Raw genomic sequence first — 18,820 nt, 5'->3', positions numbered from 1 at the left:
TGACGAAAGAAATAAAAGACCTAAATTATATAGAGACATACTGTGTATGTGGGTTGACAGATTCAGTAAAGATGTTAATTGGGGCAGCCTGGGTGGCTCAGCAGTTTAGCACCGCCTTCAGCCCAGGGCCTGATCCTGGAGACCTGGGATGGAGTCCCACACTCCCTGCATGGAGCCTGCTTCTTCCTCTGCCTGTGTCTGTGCCTGTGTGTGTGTGTGTGTGTGTGTGTGTGTGTGTCTCATGAGTAAATAAATAAAATTTTAAAAATAAATAAAAAATAAATTTTAAAAAAGATGTTAATTGTCCTCAAATTGATCTATACATTTAATGCAATTCCATTCAAAATCCCAGCAGCATTTTTTTGTGGATACAGACAACTTAATTCTAAAATGTATGTGGAGGGATCCCTGGGTGGCGCAGTGGTTTAGCGCCTGCCTTTGGCCCAGGGCGCGATCCTGGAGACCGGGGATGGAATCCCACGTCGGGCTCCCAGTGCATGGAGCCTGCTTCTCCCTCTGCCTATGTCTCTGCCTCTCTCTCTCCCTCTCTCTGTGACTATCATAAATAAATAAAAATAAAAATAAATTAAAATAAATAAATAAATAAAATGTATGTGGAAAAACAAAGGAACTAGAATTGTCAAGGTCATTTTGAAAAGGAAGAACAAAATTGGAGGGCTAACATGGATTTTTACTTACTACAAAGCTACAATAATCAAGACTGTGGTCCTGGCACAGAGATAGACACACCTTCATGAACTATCAATTGACCATATTTTCATGTGAAGGTGTTTAACTATGAAGGGGCAGCACTAGGGAGCTCTGTAAGGTGATGGAACAGTCATGTATCCGGAACATGGCAGTGGGTACATGAATCTATTCATGTGTTAAAACTCAGAACCACCACAGTCAATTTTTACATTTTTGATATTTTGGTATGTATTTTTTAAAATTATCCTATAGCGTGTCCTGGTTTGTATCTGATTTCTTTCACCTAACATTATTTCTCTGTGGGTTAAATTCATTTATTCCCATAGCTGTGCCATATTCTGTGCTATGAAACTGCCACAATTTATTTATATATTTTCCTACTAGTGTATAATTGGGTTGTTTCCAGTGTTTAGCTACTACAAATAGAGTTACTATATGACCATTATTGTATGTCCTGGAATGCTCATGACAGCTAGTATGAGATGGCAAGAACCTAAATCGTATGCTACCTATCCATTTGGTAGAAAAGTGCCTGAATAAACTCTGGCTCTAATAAATAATGACACATCATCAAAACTATTTCAGAACATGTGAGCCACTGTTTGGACAAGTTACACTAGTGTTAATGAGGATCTGTTGTAAAGATGACACACGAATCTAATGACTGCAGATGGGTCGCAGTAACCAATGAGGCAGTGAGTTCCCTGAACTTATCTTGGTGTCCCCGTGGACAGAGGTGAGGACAAACAGGAAGAACATAAATGGCCAGAGAGGACATTGGCCCATGGTTCTGACTTCAGAGCTTCCCACCTGCCTGACTGCCCTGAGCAATTCAAGGGAGGTAGCCCCTGGCTGTGCCTGAGAAGACTCAAGTCAAGTCATCCCCAGAAACTCTGACCTGCTCCTCCTCCTCTTGGGCCAAATCTGCTTTCTCATCACTTCAGAGACCCCCCCACCCCAATTTATGAGCATCCCCTGTGTGGGGGGAGTATAATCATGCCCACTGTGCAGGTGAAGAGACTGAGACACATGGAGGGCAGGAGCTGGGTCTGTGGCCCTGCAGCAGGTCAGAGGGCAGATTGTAGGTGAGCCATTCCTTACCCCACAGCTGTACATCCCCTCAGGCCATATAGAGCTTTTCTGCTGCCTCTTCCGCAGGCCAGTGTCTCCTCGAGACCAGCAGCCCAGATACATCTACTTGCCCCAGCTAGGAGTTATATGTCATCCCAGCATACAGGTTCTGAGAGGGGACTGGGTGGAGGTGGAGCTAGCAGCGGGTCAGGATCTGAAAGGAGACCTAGAGGCCTTTTCCTAAACACAGGCTCTGTAGGGGATGCCCCCAGTGTCTTCAACATCCAGGACTGTGCCATCAGGACAGGCTAAGTGGTAGCCCAACCTGCCCTATGGTTGAGGCCACAGAGCTAGTCCATCTTATGGGGGAAAAAACAAAAACGAAATCTTTATAAATGAGAAAAACATTACAAATGTGAGAACTTCCCTTAGACCACAGAAATGGGCTTCTGGTAAGAGGAAGAAGAGCAGGAGGAAGAGAAAGGCCATCTGCAGTGACTAGGACCAGGGTTCTCCAGGAAAAAGAGACAGAGCTGACCTGAGGCTGCTCCCAGCTGTCCACACACAGAGAGGGAGGCTCTGAGGGACACTCAGGTCTGGAACTCAGGCACCCAGAGACCTGTGACCCTCTCAGGTGTGAATGTTTCAGCCTCTGTCCCTCCTCCATCTTCTTCCATGAGGCCTCCCTGGTCTTGGAGATGAGTCGCCTCCTGCTGGTAAAGGTTAGAATGTGGACAGTCCACGACTGAACTGTGTCTGGTGACAGTAACACTTCACCATGAGACCATTGCTTCAGTCATGCTTCCCTGAACGAAAGGGAAAGACCACTTTGATTTAGCAGGAAGCTCAGGTTTAATTTTGGACTCCCCTGGACCACAGACACCCAGAAGGGGAAGTGGAGGGTTGTACTTTGTGGTCCAGTGACATCTGGGCAGAGGGCTGAGACCCGAGGACAGAGAGCAGGAGCCCCTGTGAGATCAAGATACTGGGCCTAGGAACAAGGAGGAAGATACAGAGGAAGATCAGGGAAGCCCCAGTGAAGGAATGTGCTCAGGACTGATGAAAACACAGAAAGCATTCAGGGCCTCAGTTTTCTTACCTGTACACTTGTGATAAAAGTAGAATTTACATCGTGGTCTTGGTGTGAGAAAATCATGACTCATGTAAAGTAATTCGCCCAGTGTCTGGCATAGAGTAACTGGGAGGTAAATGCTGATAGTGTTATTATTACAAGAATCACTCAATTTTAATTATTTGGTGACATGCTATTCTCACTACAGGATGGGCATCTTGCTCCCTTCAAGGCCAAGCCCATCTGTCCATCTCTGTGGCCTCAGGGTGGGGACACTGTCAGTAACCACAGAGGCCTGGTGAGGGGGGCGGTGCAGAATACAGCTCACAAAAGATAGCCACATCCTAAACTGTAGGATCTGGAATATGTCACCTTACATGCCAAAAGGGACTCTGCAGATGTGATTAAACTAAGCATTTTGAGATGAGATTATCCTGGATTATCTGACTGAGTGCAATGTAATCACAAGGGTTCTTATAAGTGAAAGAAGGAGGTAGGAGAGAGAGTCAGAGTGATTTGATATGAGAAAGACTCAACTGGCCATTGCTGGCTTTGAAAATGGAAGAAGGGGCCATGAGCCAAAGACTGCAGGCAGCCTCCAGAAGCTGGAAAAGGCAAAAGAGTGGATTCTTCTCTAGAACCTCCAGAAGGAACACGACCTCACAGACACCCTCTGAGACTCCTGACCTCCAGAACTGTAAGACAGTATATTTGTGTTGTTTGGACACTGCTTGTTGCAAATTTGTTACATGATTAATAAGAAACTACTAGGTAGGGAAACACAAGTGTTCCCCACTCCCTTCCTTCTTCCCTCTCAGGTCTGCATTTCTGCCAGAAATGCCCAGCCCTGTGCCCCCTACAAGATGGTGCCCTGGGATGAGGTGTGGCCCTGTGGCCTTGGTTAACCTCAAAGACAGGGGGAGACTGAGGAGGGTGTGGGTCCCCTGGGGAGGGTGTGTGGAGATCCAGTACATCTCAAGAAGGCAGGCAGGGAAGGAGCCTGGGGTAGATAGAGGCCTCCACCCTTCACATTATCCACCACTACAACAATACATATACTTAAGGGTGGGAATGAGGTGTTGTGAGTGACAGTGATTATAAGATTTCGGGGGTGGGGGGGTCTGGTAACAGCTGATGTGTACTTGTTATGTGCCAGGCACTGCCCTAGGTAACCCATGTGTTATCTCATTTAACCTTCACCATAACCCTGTGAGGAGGGAAAGTTATTATCCCTGATGACACACAAGCAAAAGGAAGCACAGAGAGCTTGAATAACTTGCCTATAGTGTGACATAGTGGTAATTTAGTCCTGGACTGTACCATTCCGGAGCCCTTCCTCTTTCCTGCCTTGCTACACTGCATGAATTGCTAGATTAATCAAATATATTAATGAATGAGGCCATTACACATTTTCTCCAAAACTCAGTGGGCATTAGCTCCCTTTTAAGGCTGGAAGGGGACAAATAACTTGCCCAAAGACACACAACAAGGGCTTGGGGTCCCGGGTTTTTTTTTTAAGATTTTATTTATTTATTCATCACACACACACACACAGAGAGGCAGAGACATAGGCAGAGGGAGAAGCAGGCTCCATGCAGGGAGCCTGACGTGGGACTCCATCCCAGGTCTCCAGGATCAGGCCCTGGGCCAAAGGCAGTGCTAAACCGCTGAGCCACCCGGGCTGCCCAAGGTCCTGGCTTTTTTTTTTTTTTTTTTTTTTTGGTCCTGGCTTTTAAACGAACTCTTCCAGGCTCTAAAACCACGTATGGGGGCACCCAGGTGGGTCAGTCATTTATGTATCTAACACTTGATTTCAGCCCAGGTCACGAGGTCACAATCTCAGGGTTGTGAGATCAAGCCCTACATCTGGCTCTATGCTAGGCATGGAGCCTGCTTGGGATTCTCTCTCTCCCTCTGCCCTTCCCCCCTCTCTAAATACATACATACATAGCATACATACATACATACATAAAACACAACAAAACAATGTATGAATGAGGTCCAAGGGGAGATGAACTCAGATATCTGAGGACAAAATGGACAGATTCTCTCCATCCTCCAAGAGGTGAGTATCCCCACTCCATAGCTGGTGTCAAGAGACACAGAATAAGCAAGTTCCCAAACATGACTTCCACAGATAGGGCTGAGGGAGCCTTGGTAACCTCCAGGACTGCAAGACCTTGACCCCAGGAGAGGTTCTGAAAGAAGCAGTCCACCTACACTTCATGGTCTAGACAAGGAAACTGGGGTCACTCAGAGCCTGTGTGGAGTCCCAAAGAGTCACATCACTCCCATGACTCACTGCTTTTTGCCTTAGTTGTGATCTCTTTTTTGCCTGAGAAATGTACACTTCAATGAATATTAACGAATTGCACACCCATGAACAACCACCTAGGTCAAGTTGTAGACCAGAAGTCTTCTGGGTCCCTTCCCAATTACATCTCTCCCTCCCTCCCCCAGAAGTAAACATTATCATGGACTTGGTGATAATCATTCTCTCACTCTCCTTTATAATTTTACCACTGGTAATGGATTCATTCTGCCTATTTTTCTGTTTGGCTTCTTTTGCTCAACATCACGTCTGTGGGATTCATCCAGGCTATTCCACATAGTTGTAGATCTTTCATTCTCATTATACAATATTCCATTCTGTGAATATATAACTTATTTATACACTTATTGGTGCATCTGGTTTTTCTATTGGTAGTTTTAAATATATTCTAGGTTTGAACTTTTCACGAGTTATGTGTGTTTGAATGATTTTCTCTCAATTTACATCCCAATTTGTGGTTTTCACTCTTTATGGTATTTTTTGATCAATAGACATTCTTAATTTTAATGTAATTGAATGTTTTATAATTGTCATCTATGGTTAGTGTTTTGTGTCTTAAGAAAAACTTTCCTACCATGAGTATATGAAGGTATTTTTCTGTATTAAATTCTTAGAGCTCTTTGGTTTTGCTTTTCACATTTAGGTTTTGAGTCTGCCTAGAGTTATTTTTGTGTTGTGAGGATCCACTTTCATTTTTCTTAATATGGATAACAGATTTTTCCTTCTATTGAAAGTCCAACCATTTCCTACTGGTCTCACAATATCTCGTTGGCTACCTATTCTGAGTCTACATATAAAGTGGGTCTGTTTCTGAAACCACTGGTCTTTCATTGGTCTATTTGCCTACCTTTGCAGCAATATCATACCATCTTAATTGCTATACCTTAAATTAAGTATGGGTGCTCTGGCTAGTTGGCACTTCCACATAGATGTAAGCATTAACTTGCCAAGATATGCAGACACAAATCTATCGAAATTGTGACAGGATTTACAGTGAATCTACAGAATAGTTCAGAGGGAACTGATAGGTTTATGATATTGACTCATTCAAAAACATGTATATCTATTTATTTAATCTTTTAGAATGTCTTTCAATAAGGTTTTTACATTTTTTTACAAAAAGATCTTGCTCTCTTGGAGTGCCTGGCTGGCTCAGTCAGTAGAGCATGTGACTCTTGATCTTGGGGTTGTGAGTTCAAACCCCACATTGATGTGGAAATTAATTAAAGATAAGATCTTTAACAAAAAAGGGTAAGATCTTTTTTAAATTTCTTTTTTTTTTTTTTTTTAAATATTTTATTTATTTATCCATGAGAGACACACACAGAGAGAGAGGCAGATACACAGGCAGAGGGAGACGCAGGCTCCATGCAGGGAGCCCAATGTGGGACTCGATCCTGGGTCTTCAGGATCATACCCTGGGCTGAAGACGGCACCAAACTGCTGAGCCACCAGGGCTGCCCCTCTTTTTTAAATTTCTAAGGAGTTCATAAGGGGTATCTTTATTAAAATTTTCTGTCTGTTGTTAGTATATAAAAACAATTTACATTTGAATATGGATTTTTGGTATCAGAAATCTTTTTAAATTCTTATTAATTCTAATAATTTGCCCATGGATTATTTTCGATTTTCTATATATGCAATGGTATCATCTACAAATAATGACAATTCAGTTCTTCGTTTCCAATCTTTAAATATTTTTAATTTCTTTTCCTTGCCTTATTGTGCTTGCTAAGACCTCCAGTACAATGCTGAGTAGAAATGCAATAGCAAGCATTCTTGCCATGCTCCAAATGTCAGAGCTCTTCAAATCTCATTTGAAGTATGTAGTTTACTGTAAATTCTTGTAGATAAATACATTTTATGTTAAGAAAATTTATTCAACTAATTTACTAAGGTTTTCCTTTTTGTTTTAAGTAAGCTCCACGCCAAGTGTGGAGTCCAACACAGGGCTTGAATTCACAACCTTGAGATTAAGACCTGAGCCAAGATCAAGAGTCAGATGCTCAACTGACTCAGCCACCCAGGAACCCCTTGCTAAGGTTTTTAAAATCATGAATAGAGGGATGCCTGGGTAGCTCCGACTCTAAGCATTCGACTCTTGATTTTGGCTCAGGTCATGATCTCAGTATTGTGGGACTGGGCCCCATGACAGGCTCTGCATTCAGCATGGAGTCTGCTTGTCCTTCTCCTTCTGCTCCTCCCACTACCTCTCTCTCTCTCTCTCTCTCTCTCTCTAATAAATAAATAAAATCTTTCAAAAAAGTAAAATCAGGGATGCCTGGGTGATTCAGCAGTTGAGCATCTGCCTTTGGCTCAGGGAATGATCTTGGAGTCCCAGGACTGAGTCCCAGGATTGAATCCCACAGGCTCCCTGCATGGAGCCTGCCTCTCCCTCTGCCTATGTCTCTGCCTCTCTCTGTGTCTCTCATGAATAAATAAATAAAATCTTTATTATAAAAAGTAAAATCATGAATAGATGTCAAATTTTATCTAACCCTTTCTCTAACACCTATTGAGATTATTATGGTTTTTCTCTTTTAATATGCTAATAAAGCAACATGTGCTAAGTTCAAACGTTAAACCACATTACAGTTTTAGAATAAATACACCTTGGTCATATCACACTTTTTAAATATATTGGATGTAGGCAGTGCTAGAGATTGAATAGTTGTGTTCCCTCCCTCACAAGTTGTATGTTGAAACATGATTCCCACCATGTGATGGTATTAGGAGGTGGGACCTTTGGGGTGATTAGATCATGAGGGTGAAGCCCTTGTGAATGGGATGAGTACCCTTATAAAAGAGACCCCAAAGAGTAACCTTGTCCCTTCACTATGTGAGGACACCACAAGAAGACAGCCATCTATGAACCAGGAAGTTGGTTCCCACCAGACACCAAATCTGCAAGTTCTTTGATCTTCAACTTCCCAGCTTCCAGCACTATGAGAAATAAGTGTTTGTTGTTTTCTAGCCACCTAGTCTACACTATTTTGGTACAGCTGCCTAAACAGGCCAAGACAGGCAGTTATTTAGTTTAAGGTATTTTTATGTTTTCTTGAGATCTGTAATATTCTTTTTTCACTCATCAAGGTTTAGTACCAAGTTTCTATTAGCCCCAGAAAACGAGAGAGAAACGCTCCCTTTGGGCAGCCTGGGTGGCTCAGCAGTTTGGTGCCGCCTTCAGTCCGGGTGTGATCCTGGAGACCGGGGATCGAGTCCCATGTCGGGCTCCCTGCATGGAGCCTGCTTCTCCCTCTGCCTGTGTCTCTGCCTCTCTCTCTCTCTCTCTCTCTCTCTCTCTCTCTGTGTCTTTCATGAATAAATAAAACATTTTTTTTTAAAAAGAAAGAAACGCTCCCTTTGGGGGAATCCCTGGGTGGCTCAGCGGTTTGGCGCCTGCCTTCAGCTGGGGACATAATCTGGGAGTCCCAGGATTGAGTCCTGAGTCGGGCTCCCCGCATGAGCCTGCTTCTCCCTCTGCCTGTGTCTCTGCCTCTCTCTCTCTCTCTCTCTCTCTCTGTCTCTCATGAATAAATAGATAAAATCTTTAAAAAAAAAAAAAGAAACACTCCCTTTTTCTACACTCTGGAATCCCTTTTGTAGAATCAGAATTGTTTGTTCCTTGAGTGTATCACCACTGAAGCCATCTGGGCCCAGAGTTTCTGTTGGGAAGACTTTTGGCTACAGGTTCTGTTACTTTAAAAAAAAAAAGTTTTTATTTATTTATTCATGAGACAGACAGTGAGAGAGAAAGAGAGAGAGAGAGAGAGAGGCAGAGACACAGGCAGAGGGAGAAGCAGGCTCCACGCAGGGAGCCCGATGCGGGACTTGATCCTGGGACTCCAGGATCACACCCTGGGCTGAAGGCAGGCGCCAAACTGCTGAGCTACCCAGGGATTCCCAGGTTGTTACTTTAATGGTCATAGGACTACTCAACTTTTCCTTTTTTATTTTTTGAGACAGTTTTGTCAAGTTACATGTCTGTAGTAATTTGTCCATTTTATCTAACTTTTCAATCCAGTTGTTGGAAAGTTGCCTTTTTGGATATTGAGCAAATTATCACATCAATGGAAGACCACAGGCACGTTTGGACTTTGGTATTTGGCCAAGTGAGAATATCCTCACTGAAAGATGAAATGAGCAGGTGTTAAGTTTGTTTTCAATACTGTTTTCCAAGGCGCCTGGTGACTCAGCTGGTTAAGCATCTGCCTTCAGTTCGGGTCATGATCCTAGGGTCCTGGGACTGAGCCCTGTATTGGCCTCCCTGCTCAGTGGGAGTCTGCCTCTCCCTCTCCATCTGCCTCTCCCCTGGCTCATGCTCTCACTCTCTCTCAAATAAATTAATAAAACCTTTAAAAAAAAACTTGTTTTCCACTTTCAGAACTCTGAAATTCTCTTCCTTCTGACTGGATTGTCCTCTCTTCCCCTTCAGCACCTGGTGGATTCCTTCTCATTTCTTAATTCAGTTCATGCAGCATATCCTCCAAAAAGGTTTCCAGACTCCCCACACTGGGCTGAGCATCTGTTCTGAGGCCCCCACCACTGCTAATGCAACTAACCACACTCCACTAAAATCCTTTCTCTGTATCTGTCCTCCCACTAGACTGTGAGGTCCTTCCTCTGTGTCCTCTGTGACCACCTCAGAGAAGAGGTGGTCAATCAACATTTGGGGAACTAAGCTGAGCTTGTAACCACTGAATGACCAACTAAGTTCTCTAACCATGTCTCTGTATTTTCCCACATTGCTTATTTGTTCCTTCATTTTTTTCATTCAGTAGGCATTTATTGAGGACTTACTATGTGCCCAGCACCGTCCTAGAAGAATGGCCAATGAGGAAAGAGGAAAACTAGTCAAGTGTGGTGTCCTGCAAGCCAAGTAAAGAAAGATTTCAAAGTTGATAGGATGACCCATTGTGTTAAATGCTGCCCATAGGTCAAGTAAGATGAAGTCTGGGAGGTGGCCATTGATACACCAATCATATATCATATATCATCAGTGACTTCAGCACTTTTGGAAGTGGTTGGGCAAACAATCTGATTGGGACTGTTACAGAAAAGTACTGGAGCCCTGGAGGAGAATGGAAGAAAGCTGGTGTAAACTTTTTCTGTGAAAGGAAGTAAATAAATATATGGTGTTTTATTTTGCTGTGCAGAGATTTTTTATTTGCATGCAGTAAATATATCTATCCTTTCTTTCAAAGTGTCTGGGTAACCTGCTTTGAGTTAGAAACGCAATGCCTGTGGACAGCAACTCTGGTATGAATTCTTCACAGCATATTAACTCCTCTGTCCCTTCTGAGACCTTCCCGATCTTGGGGACAGAGGGGTCTCCTCCCGGTGTCAGAGGCCTTTTTTCTTTCAGTAACTTCAAAACCTTGTGGCTGATTCATAACTGGTATCCCCACATCTACAGCTGACCACATCCATCACTACAGCCACGTGTTCGACAGCAAACCCTCATATGGCAATCATTCTTCCTCCCTCCCTGGCAGAATATAGAAAAGACCAAAGGACCTGCCCCTCCAAAGACCACCAGACCACACGGAGTAGGACCATAAGGTGAGGTGACACAGATCCTCAAGGGCATATTGAAGCTGTAGCAGCGGGCATGGCCATGTCCCACGCCCAACTCCCCACCTTGAGCCTCCCACAGAACATGACCACCCCACACATGCAGGCCCAAACAGGAGAACACTGTACAGTAAGACACATCATTTTTCATAGAGCTCTATTGTGGCATATAATAATAGGCACTCTATATAAATTAAATTAAAAATAAAGCTCCAGCAGGTTGCACAGGTTGGTTGTTAATAAATATATCTCTGGGTAATTGTGCCCCAAGACCAGCTCACGACCACTCTCCCTCGTCCAGAGAATTATACAAAAATAAATACAGGCTTGGGGGGTAGGGAGGACATGCCCAGTTCCCTTCTGAAAAGATATCTCACACCATTCACCGAGCCCTGTTCCCCTCCACTGGTATCACCACAAGAAGCCCTGTGCCCACAAGTCCTCAGGGACGGGAAGGTCTCTTTCCAGTCAGGCATTCTCAGAAGCAAAAGACCCCTCACTATACAAGCCACATAGCCCATCTGAAGCCCCTGGGGGAATATAGGGACTGCCTCCCCCCAGACTCCAAAGAGGAGGAAGCCTATCATTGCTGCACCCCCATAAGCAGCCTCTACGAGAACCAGGCCAGAGAGAGGCACAGTGCAAGCACCAGGAGGGACATACCACTGTTAAGAGCCACAGGGACCACCACCAACCCAGCCAGGACCCCCAGAGTCTGGGTCAAGGGCCCCCAGAGCTGGGGAGGCAATATACACAAACATTCTGCAGGGGCTGCTAAGGTGGGAGACTTCTTTGGAGGATCAAGGCTTGGGCCTGGACCCTTCTCATCCTGGGAGCTCATGTGGGGCCTGGCCAGGCTAGAAGGACAGACTGCAGCCCCCGAGGGACCAAGAAGGGTAAGACTTTGCCCCCGTAGGACTGGAGCGGCTGGCTCCTTACCAGATATGGGAACCAAGCTATCTGCCCACTCAGTGGTAAACTCCATCCGGCCTTCCTTCCCCTCTGGGGACCCCGTCACCCCAGATGTCACCCTACTCATATGCAGAGAATCAGTGTCCTTGCCCATCCCTTTTTCTGGAGCCCTGGTGAACTGACCCTCTGCACCCAGAACCACAGGGCTGTCACATCCCGAGCCCTCTGCCCATGGGAGCCACACATCTCCCATAGTGGCTACCACAGAATGGGCCCCAGAGAGGATTTCCGGAGGTGATTCCTTGCGGGTGTCCCCTTCTGGGCTGGAGGGTATGACGGAGAGTCCCTCTTCACCCTCCCCCTCCTCATCAGGGTCTTCAGTGTCCTTGATAAGCTCCACACCACGCCCCAGCCGGGCATAATGCAGTGTGATCTCCTCAGCCAGAGCACTGTTCAGGGCCCGCTCAGGGCCAGGCCACTTCAAGATCAGGTCTCGGTCTGTGAGTATGCCCAGGGGATGGCTGGGGGACATCCCCTCATCTGTGGGGCCCTCCCCACCACCTCCTGCCCCACCTGCAGCCACAGCAGCCCGCAGGCGGCTCAGGTGGGATAGGTAGAGCTGCTCCAGCTCCTGGTCAATGGTGTCCTCGCCAAGCAGCTCCTCCAACCCACTCACAACCTCCAGACCCCCAGGGGGTTCATCAATAATAGCCCCCACCATGGAGTCCTTTCGGGCCCCTCCATGCTCTCTCGATACTTCCCACGTGGCCTCCACCCGTTGCTGGCTGGGTTCCAGGAGAGGCCCGGGTGCCCCCTCACTTGCATCGGGCCCTGAGGCCTGGTCCCTGGGGGAGCCCCCCAGGCCACAGAGAGAGGAAGAGGGGAGAATCCTGATGGCTGGTGCCTGGGGGACCTCTGTGAAAGCCACAGGTGGATTGCTTCTGGGGACGTCACCTTCTTCTGGGGGTTTGCCAGTCACTGTAACTTCAGAAACCTAGAGCCATGGGGGGGCGGGGCAGGGCAGGAGGGGAGAGAAAGGGAAAGGAATGAAGTAGAGGAGGGGATGGGACAAGCAGAGAAAGTGAGAGCTAACGACAGCCCACACCCAGCCCCACAGGTGTTTCCAGATAAACCCTCCCTAAAGGGCCCTCTCTAGTTCTCCAAACCCCAGAACCTATGTCATCTATATTAAAATAACAAAATCAGATGGAGTAAAATGGGACTTCTGCAGATCATAAAGCTAAGGAATGCAGTTAGCAACAATATTTGGTGAAAGGCTATCAGTAAATACTGTCAGTTGACCTTCAAAACATACCCAGAATATCCTCACATATTTTCTCTTTTAAAACAATTTATTTTAACAAGGCCTAGAAATGACAACAACCATACCGAGAACCCATACCCTGGTTTCTAAACACCGTTCTCCACTAAAATGAACCAGAGTTTCCTAAATAAATGACTGCTTCCAGGTTTGGGGCAGGGAAAGTACAAGATGAGTCTAAGATATGCTGTCATTCTAGAATGCGAGTTAGTGTTCAAAGAATGATGGGGATATATTCAAAAGGACTTTAGAGGGGATCCCTGGGTGGCGCAGCGGTTTGGCGCCTGCCTTTGGCCCAGGGCGCGATCCTGGAGACCCGGGATCGAATCCCACATCGGGCTCCCGGTGCATGGAGCCTGCTTCTCCCTCTGCCTGTGTCTCTGCCTCTCTCTCTCTCTGTGACTATCATAAATAAATAAAAATTAAAAAAAAAAAAGGACTTTAGAACCAATGTAAATAAGTTTCCACTGGCCAGAGATAGTTCAATTTAAACATCAAAATAAATAAATAAATGCAATGGATTGAAACTTATCAAATATGTTTCAAATTCATGAGTTAGTAATAATATACCCAAACCAAAAATCCTTTAACTGGTCAACTTCAGAGAAGTTCATTTTTTCTGAAAACTAGTAAATAAAAAGGAAAAAATTTATACAGCTTTTTCAATACAAATTATATATCCTCAAGGCAGCCAAACAGTTGATATGAGAAAGTTTCTCTTTAGAGAAGAATTCCAATTAATAAATGAAATGGGAACAAGAGAATTAAACAGAATCAATTCAAGTTAAATTCATTTAATAATAATAGATTGTATTTAATCAATTTAATAAAATTGATAGTTTAATAAAGTACATTAGTTAATTTAATAGATCACATTAATCAAATGGAATTAATATATTAATAAAAATAGAGTAAGAAATGTGTTTCCATGTGGATGTAATCAGCCAAAACCAGACTGTGGGAAACTCTACAGGACAAACAAGGGCTCTTCAACAAACAAATTGCCAGAAAAGTGAGGGAGATTGAAAAATCTAAAAAAGGGACACCTTGGTGACTCAGTTGGTGAGCATCAGCTCAGGGTGTGATCCCAGGGTCCGGAATCGAGTCCCACATCGGGCTCCCTGCGAGGAGCCTGCTTCTCCCTCTGCCTATGTCTCTGCCTCTCTCTCTCTCTCTCTCTCTGTGCCTCTTACAAATAAATAAATAAAATTTTTTAAAAAAGAAAAATCTGAAAAAGCCCCATCCACCAAATGCAATGTGTTGACCTGGTTCGGATCCTACAACACCACTGAGATAAGGAAATTTGAACACTTATCAACTATTTGATGATATTACAGACTGACTGCTAATTTCCTGAGGTGTGATGCTACATTGTGGTATGTGTGTATGTGAGTGGGTGAGTGTGTGTGTGTGTGTGTGTGTGTGTGTGTGTGTGTAAGAGTGCTTAATTTTCTGAGATACAAACTGAAATATTTATGGATGAGATAATGTCTGGATTTTTCCCAAATAATTCCATAGGCAGTGGGGGGGGAAGGGGGTATGGAAATAAGTAAGCATGTACAGGGATTAAAATCTGTTGAAGCTTGGGTGATAGGCATATGTGAGTTCATTATACTAATCTCTTCTGTATATGTTTGCAAATCTTTGTACTTGGGATTCCTGGGTGGCTCAGCGGTTGAGTGCCTCCCTTCGGCTCAGGGCGTGATCCCAGGGTCCCAGGATAGAGTCCTGCATCAGGCTTCCCGCATGGAGCCTGCTTCTCCTGCTGCCTGTCTCTGCCCCTCTCTCTCTCTCTCTCTCTCTCTCTCTCTCTCTCTCTCTGTGTGTGTGTGTGTGTCTCATGAATAAATAAATAAATAAAATCTTTAAAAAAATCTTTGTACTAACACACACACACACACACACACACACACACACATACACATGACATCTCCAGAATCTCTGTCTCCCTGCCAGCAAGGGCATCACTGGCCTGGAACAGGGCAGCAGCCTCCCCCTGGTGGGCGTGGGGGGCCTGCTCCCATCCTTGCCCTTATAGCCTGTTTTCCTCACAACAGCCAGAGGGAGCCCATTAAATCCTAAGTCAGATCATGGCCCTTCTCTGCTCTCAAGCCTTCTGACCCTTCCATGGCTCCCCTGTCATTCAGAGGAAAAGCCAGAGTTCTCTCCCAGGCCCATGAGACCCTAGGCGATCTGTCCCCAACTTGTCTAACCTCACCTCCTGCTGCTCCTCCCCTCCCCCACTCACTGCTCCTCACTGTTCCTCACATACCTTTGCCATGCCTGGGCCTGAGGGACTTTGCCTGGGATGTTCTTCCCCTAGTTGTTCACATGTCTCTCTCCCACGTTCTCCAGACTTTTGCTCAAATCTCACCTACCATGAAGGCCTCCCCTGGCCACCTGATCTAAACTCACAAAACATCCCCCCACCCCCGTGTATATGTGTATGTGTCTCACACGTGTGCATGTGCACACACACACTCCCCATCCCTTTGTTTTTTTCCTTAGACCTCACCATCATCTAAAATATCATATATTTTGACTATTATTTGTATTGTCATGTCTCACTCCATTAAAATGTAAATAAGCCCCATGAAGACAGAGTGGTCACGACCATCTTCCCAATGCCTTAAACTGCTTAGCATGGAGCAAGCACTCAGTAAATATTTGCTAACTTAACAAAGCTCAGGTAAATAACTGCATTTCTACCCCTCTGCCATCAGGTTCTGATTTGGGGGGCCTCCCTCCGACCCAGGGCAGACCTGGAGCAAGTCGGCCCCCACCACTCAGTCTCCCACTGGGCTGTCCATCCAGAGGCTGCCAGGGCCTGCTTACCTGAAGTGTCATCTGAGGCCATGGACGGAGAGGGGTGGGGGCCACCAGGGAACCCACTGACTCCTGGACTTTAGGGCGTTCCGCTGGAGAGAAGAGAAGGGTAGTGTTGGGGTGAGGTAGGTGTACAAGCAGGCCTGGTTTAGTTTTGTTTTTTTTAAATCTGCTCTTCTGGCTACTTGGCAGTTTTGCTTCTGCAGCTTTCTGTGACACTCTAAGGCAGAGGGCACCTCCTAATTTGTATGAAGGAAACAGGGAGGGACACCTGGGTGGTTCAGTGGTTGAGTGTTTGCCTTCAGCTCAGGGCATGATCGCAGGGTCCTGAGATTGAGTCCGACATCAGGCTCCCTGCAGGGGAGCCTGCTTCTCCCTCTGCCTATGTCTCTGCCTCTCTCTGTGTCTCTCATGAATGAATAAATAAAATATTAAAAAAAAAGAAAAGAGGGAGAGGGTGCCTGAGGGGCTCAGTTGGTTAAGCATCTGCCTTCGGCTCAGGTCATGATCCCAGAGTCCTGGGATCGAGGTCATGCTCCCTGCTCAATAGGGAGACTGCTTCTCCCTCTCCATGCCACTCCCCCCTGATCGTGCTCTCTCTCTCTCTCTCTCTCTCTCTCTCTCTCATAAATAAGTAAAATCTTTCTTAAAAAAGAAAACAGGAAAAAAAAATAAAATAAAAAAATAAAATAAATAAATAAATAAATAAATAAATAAATAAATAAATAAATAAATAAAAAGAAAACAGGGAGAAGAAAGAAATGGTAAATAGAAGCTAAAACCCCCAAAGCCGGCCAATTGCTTACCCATAGCAGGGGTGTTATCATCCAGGTTGTTCATCCTCAGTTCTTCCTCAGGAGGCCTGCGGGGCAAAAGGGAGAATGCATGGATCTGATGTCCTAAGAGGCCAGTTCTGCCACCCACCAGTACCTTTTGAGCCTCTGGGGTGGCCCACTCTCAAGGGACTGTGGCTATCTTCCCTCTGTCACCCCTTTCTATCCCCTAATTAGAAAAGTCCTACGCTCTCATTGTAGAAATGTTATGATACACAGGAAAGCACAAAGAAGGGGAAAAGCCACGCATCAGCCCGAGGCAACCACTAGCACCATTTTGGAAAATTTAATTCCAGATATTCTACAAAAATCACTTCGATTCTGCAGATGACATTTCACCACTGGCTTTGTCCCTGTAACAGTAAGAAGCATGACTATATACTTTTGTCAACGTGTAATATGGCTGCCTACTCTCATGGCAGCTCACTGTAACATATGTACCCATTCCCAACCTACTGAGCAGCTAGTTTGTTGCCTTGGTTTTGCTCTCACGAAGGAGACTCTGGCAGACGTGGTTGGGCATGGCTTTACAAGCATTCTGGATCACTTCTTTGGGGGTACATTCCTAGCTGTAGAGGAGCATGCTTTTTCCAAGAAAGGGCAGGCAAGGACTTTGGGACTCAGAAAGCAGCAAAGGGAAGGAAGGAAGCAACTGGATAACCAAAAGGAGACCAGTGGAAAAAGGAAGTAAACTGAGGTCACAAAAACCTGGGTCCCTCCACCAACCCTCCACCCGTCACCCTACCAGCCTGGCCAACCACCTAACCTTTCTGAGCCTCACCCTCCTCACCTTAAAACAGAGCACAGGACAGCCAGGATGTGCACACCAAGCACAGGGCAGTCAGGGGAAATGAGGACATCAAGCCAGACACCGGGGCCTGGCACTGAGTGGGGAGGTGGGGGAGCTGAATCTACTGTAGATATTCATGAGGATTGGTCTTCCTCTACCAGGCAAGTCAGGTCCCGAGCAAGGTCTAAGTGGCACAAGGCAAGTGTATTTCAGCCAGTCTCTGCCAGGGGTGGGGTCCCAGGGATCATGGAGAAATCGCTGTTCTCATTCTCAGAAATGAGTGCCAAATGTTGACAGATGAAGACAAATGAGAGGGAAGTGTTAACAAAAACATGAGCAGGGACAGAGAGGAGCTGAGGCAATTGCTCAGACCTTTTTCTTCCCAAAAGGTAATATGATGATGTTGACATTTCTGCAGATGGTTGCAACTTTTTGAAAACACATAATCAATTACCTCACAGAAACCGAGGATCACTAGCTGACCTGAATACCCACTATGATGCTGGGCACTGTTCTATGCACTTCACCTATATTAATGTAATCCTCACAACAATTCTGTGAGGTAGGTACTTTTAATCCTGTGAAGTAGGCAGTATTATTATCTGCATCTCACAAATGATGATGAGGGAGCCGAGGAAACAGCTCAAGGTCACACAGCAAGGATCCAAACCTAAGCCTTTCAGCTCCCAAGTCTAAATTTGAGCTCTCAATCAACACACTGCTACTTCCTGGACGAGGGAAACTGAGGTCTTACCCCAACCCTATCTCCGACCCTTTCTGGAAGTAGATAGAGGTGGGCAGCAGTAATAAGACAACATCTCTCCTTCTTCTTTCATTCGGGCTTTTCTTTGGACCTGCCTTTTGCCCATATATTCATTCTCAGTTTCCCTGCCTTCATGGGACATGTGCCTAGATCAACAGACACAGCAGTGGCTGCAAGGTCCCTCAGGGAAGAATGTGAACCAGGTGCATAGATCTAGAGTCTAGAAGCCCCAGAAGGGACCATCTATCTTTCTCCAATGACTAGGGCTCGTGCACCTCACCAAAGGTATTTGAATCTGAATATTACAAGGCCCTGGAGTGAGTAACTCTGGAAGCCTGGCCACCAACTCCTGAGCATCATGGATAAGAAAGGGGGATTTGGAACAAACCAGCTTGATCGTGCACCAGGTCCCACCCTCCTCCCCCAGTAAGTTTAAAGTCAAGGGCTTTGGACTTGTGGCCCAAAACAATTTCTACTGACTTCTTTTGCTGGTGTAATCCTTCATTAGAAAAATGTCACCTTCCTAGGATCTTCTAAAGCAAGCTTCTTAAAGAAGACCCACAAACAGAAGGGCAGCCCTCCCTCCCAGGGGCAGGACAAGGCAAGCCATCCCCT

General features: G+C 45.5%; 1 protein-coding gene across 2 annotated transcripts in view; it reads right to left on the bottom strand.

Moving 5' to 3' along the window:
* Positions 1-10,900: 10,900 nt before the first annotated feature.
* PPP1R3F (protein phosphatase 1 regulatory subunit 3F) overlaps positions 10,901-18,820 on the bottom strand; it is a 16,321-nt gene continuing 8,401 nt past the window's right edge. For both annotated transcript variants that reach the window (XM_025982360.2, XM_025982362.2), the window contains 3 exons: positions 16,626-16,681; positions 15,829-15,911; positions 10,901-12,666 (listed from right to left, as the gene is read on the bottom strand). In XM_025982360.2, coding sequence (XP_025838145.1) covers positions 11,371-12,666; positions 15,829-15,911; positions 16,626-16,681 — 1,435 coding nt within the window. In that variant the 3' untranslated portion in view covers positions 10,901-11,370. The remainder of the gene's footprint in view (positions 12,667-15,828; positions 15,912-16,625; positions 16,682-18,820) is intronic.

This window comes from Vulpes vulpes, chromosome X (genome assembly GCF_048418805.1).
Source record: "Vulpes vulpes isolate BD-2025 chromosome X, VulVul3, whole genome shotgun sequence".
NCBI classification, from domain to species: domain Eukaryota; kingdom Metazoa; phylum Chordata; class Mammalia; order Carnivora; family Canidae; genus Vulpes; species Vulpes vulpes.
Note: the sequence above shows the minus strand (reverse complement) of the source record. Positions and strands in the feature narration are given on the sequence as shown.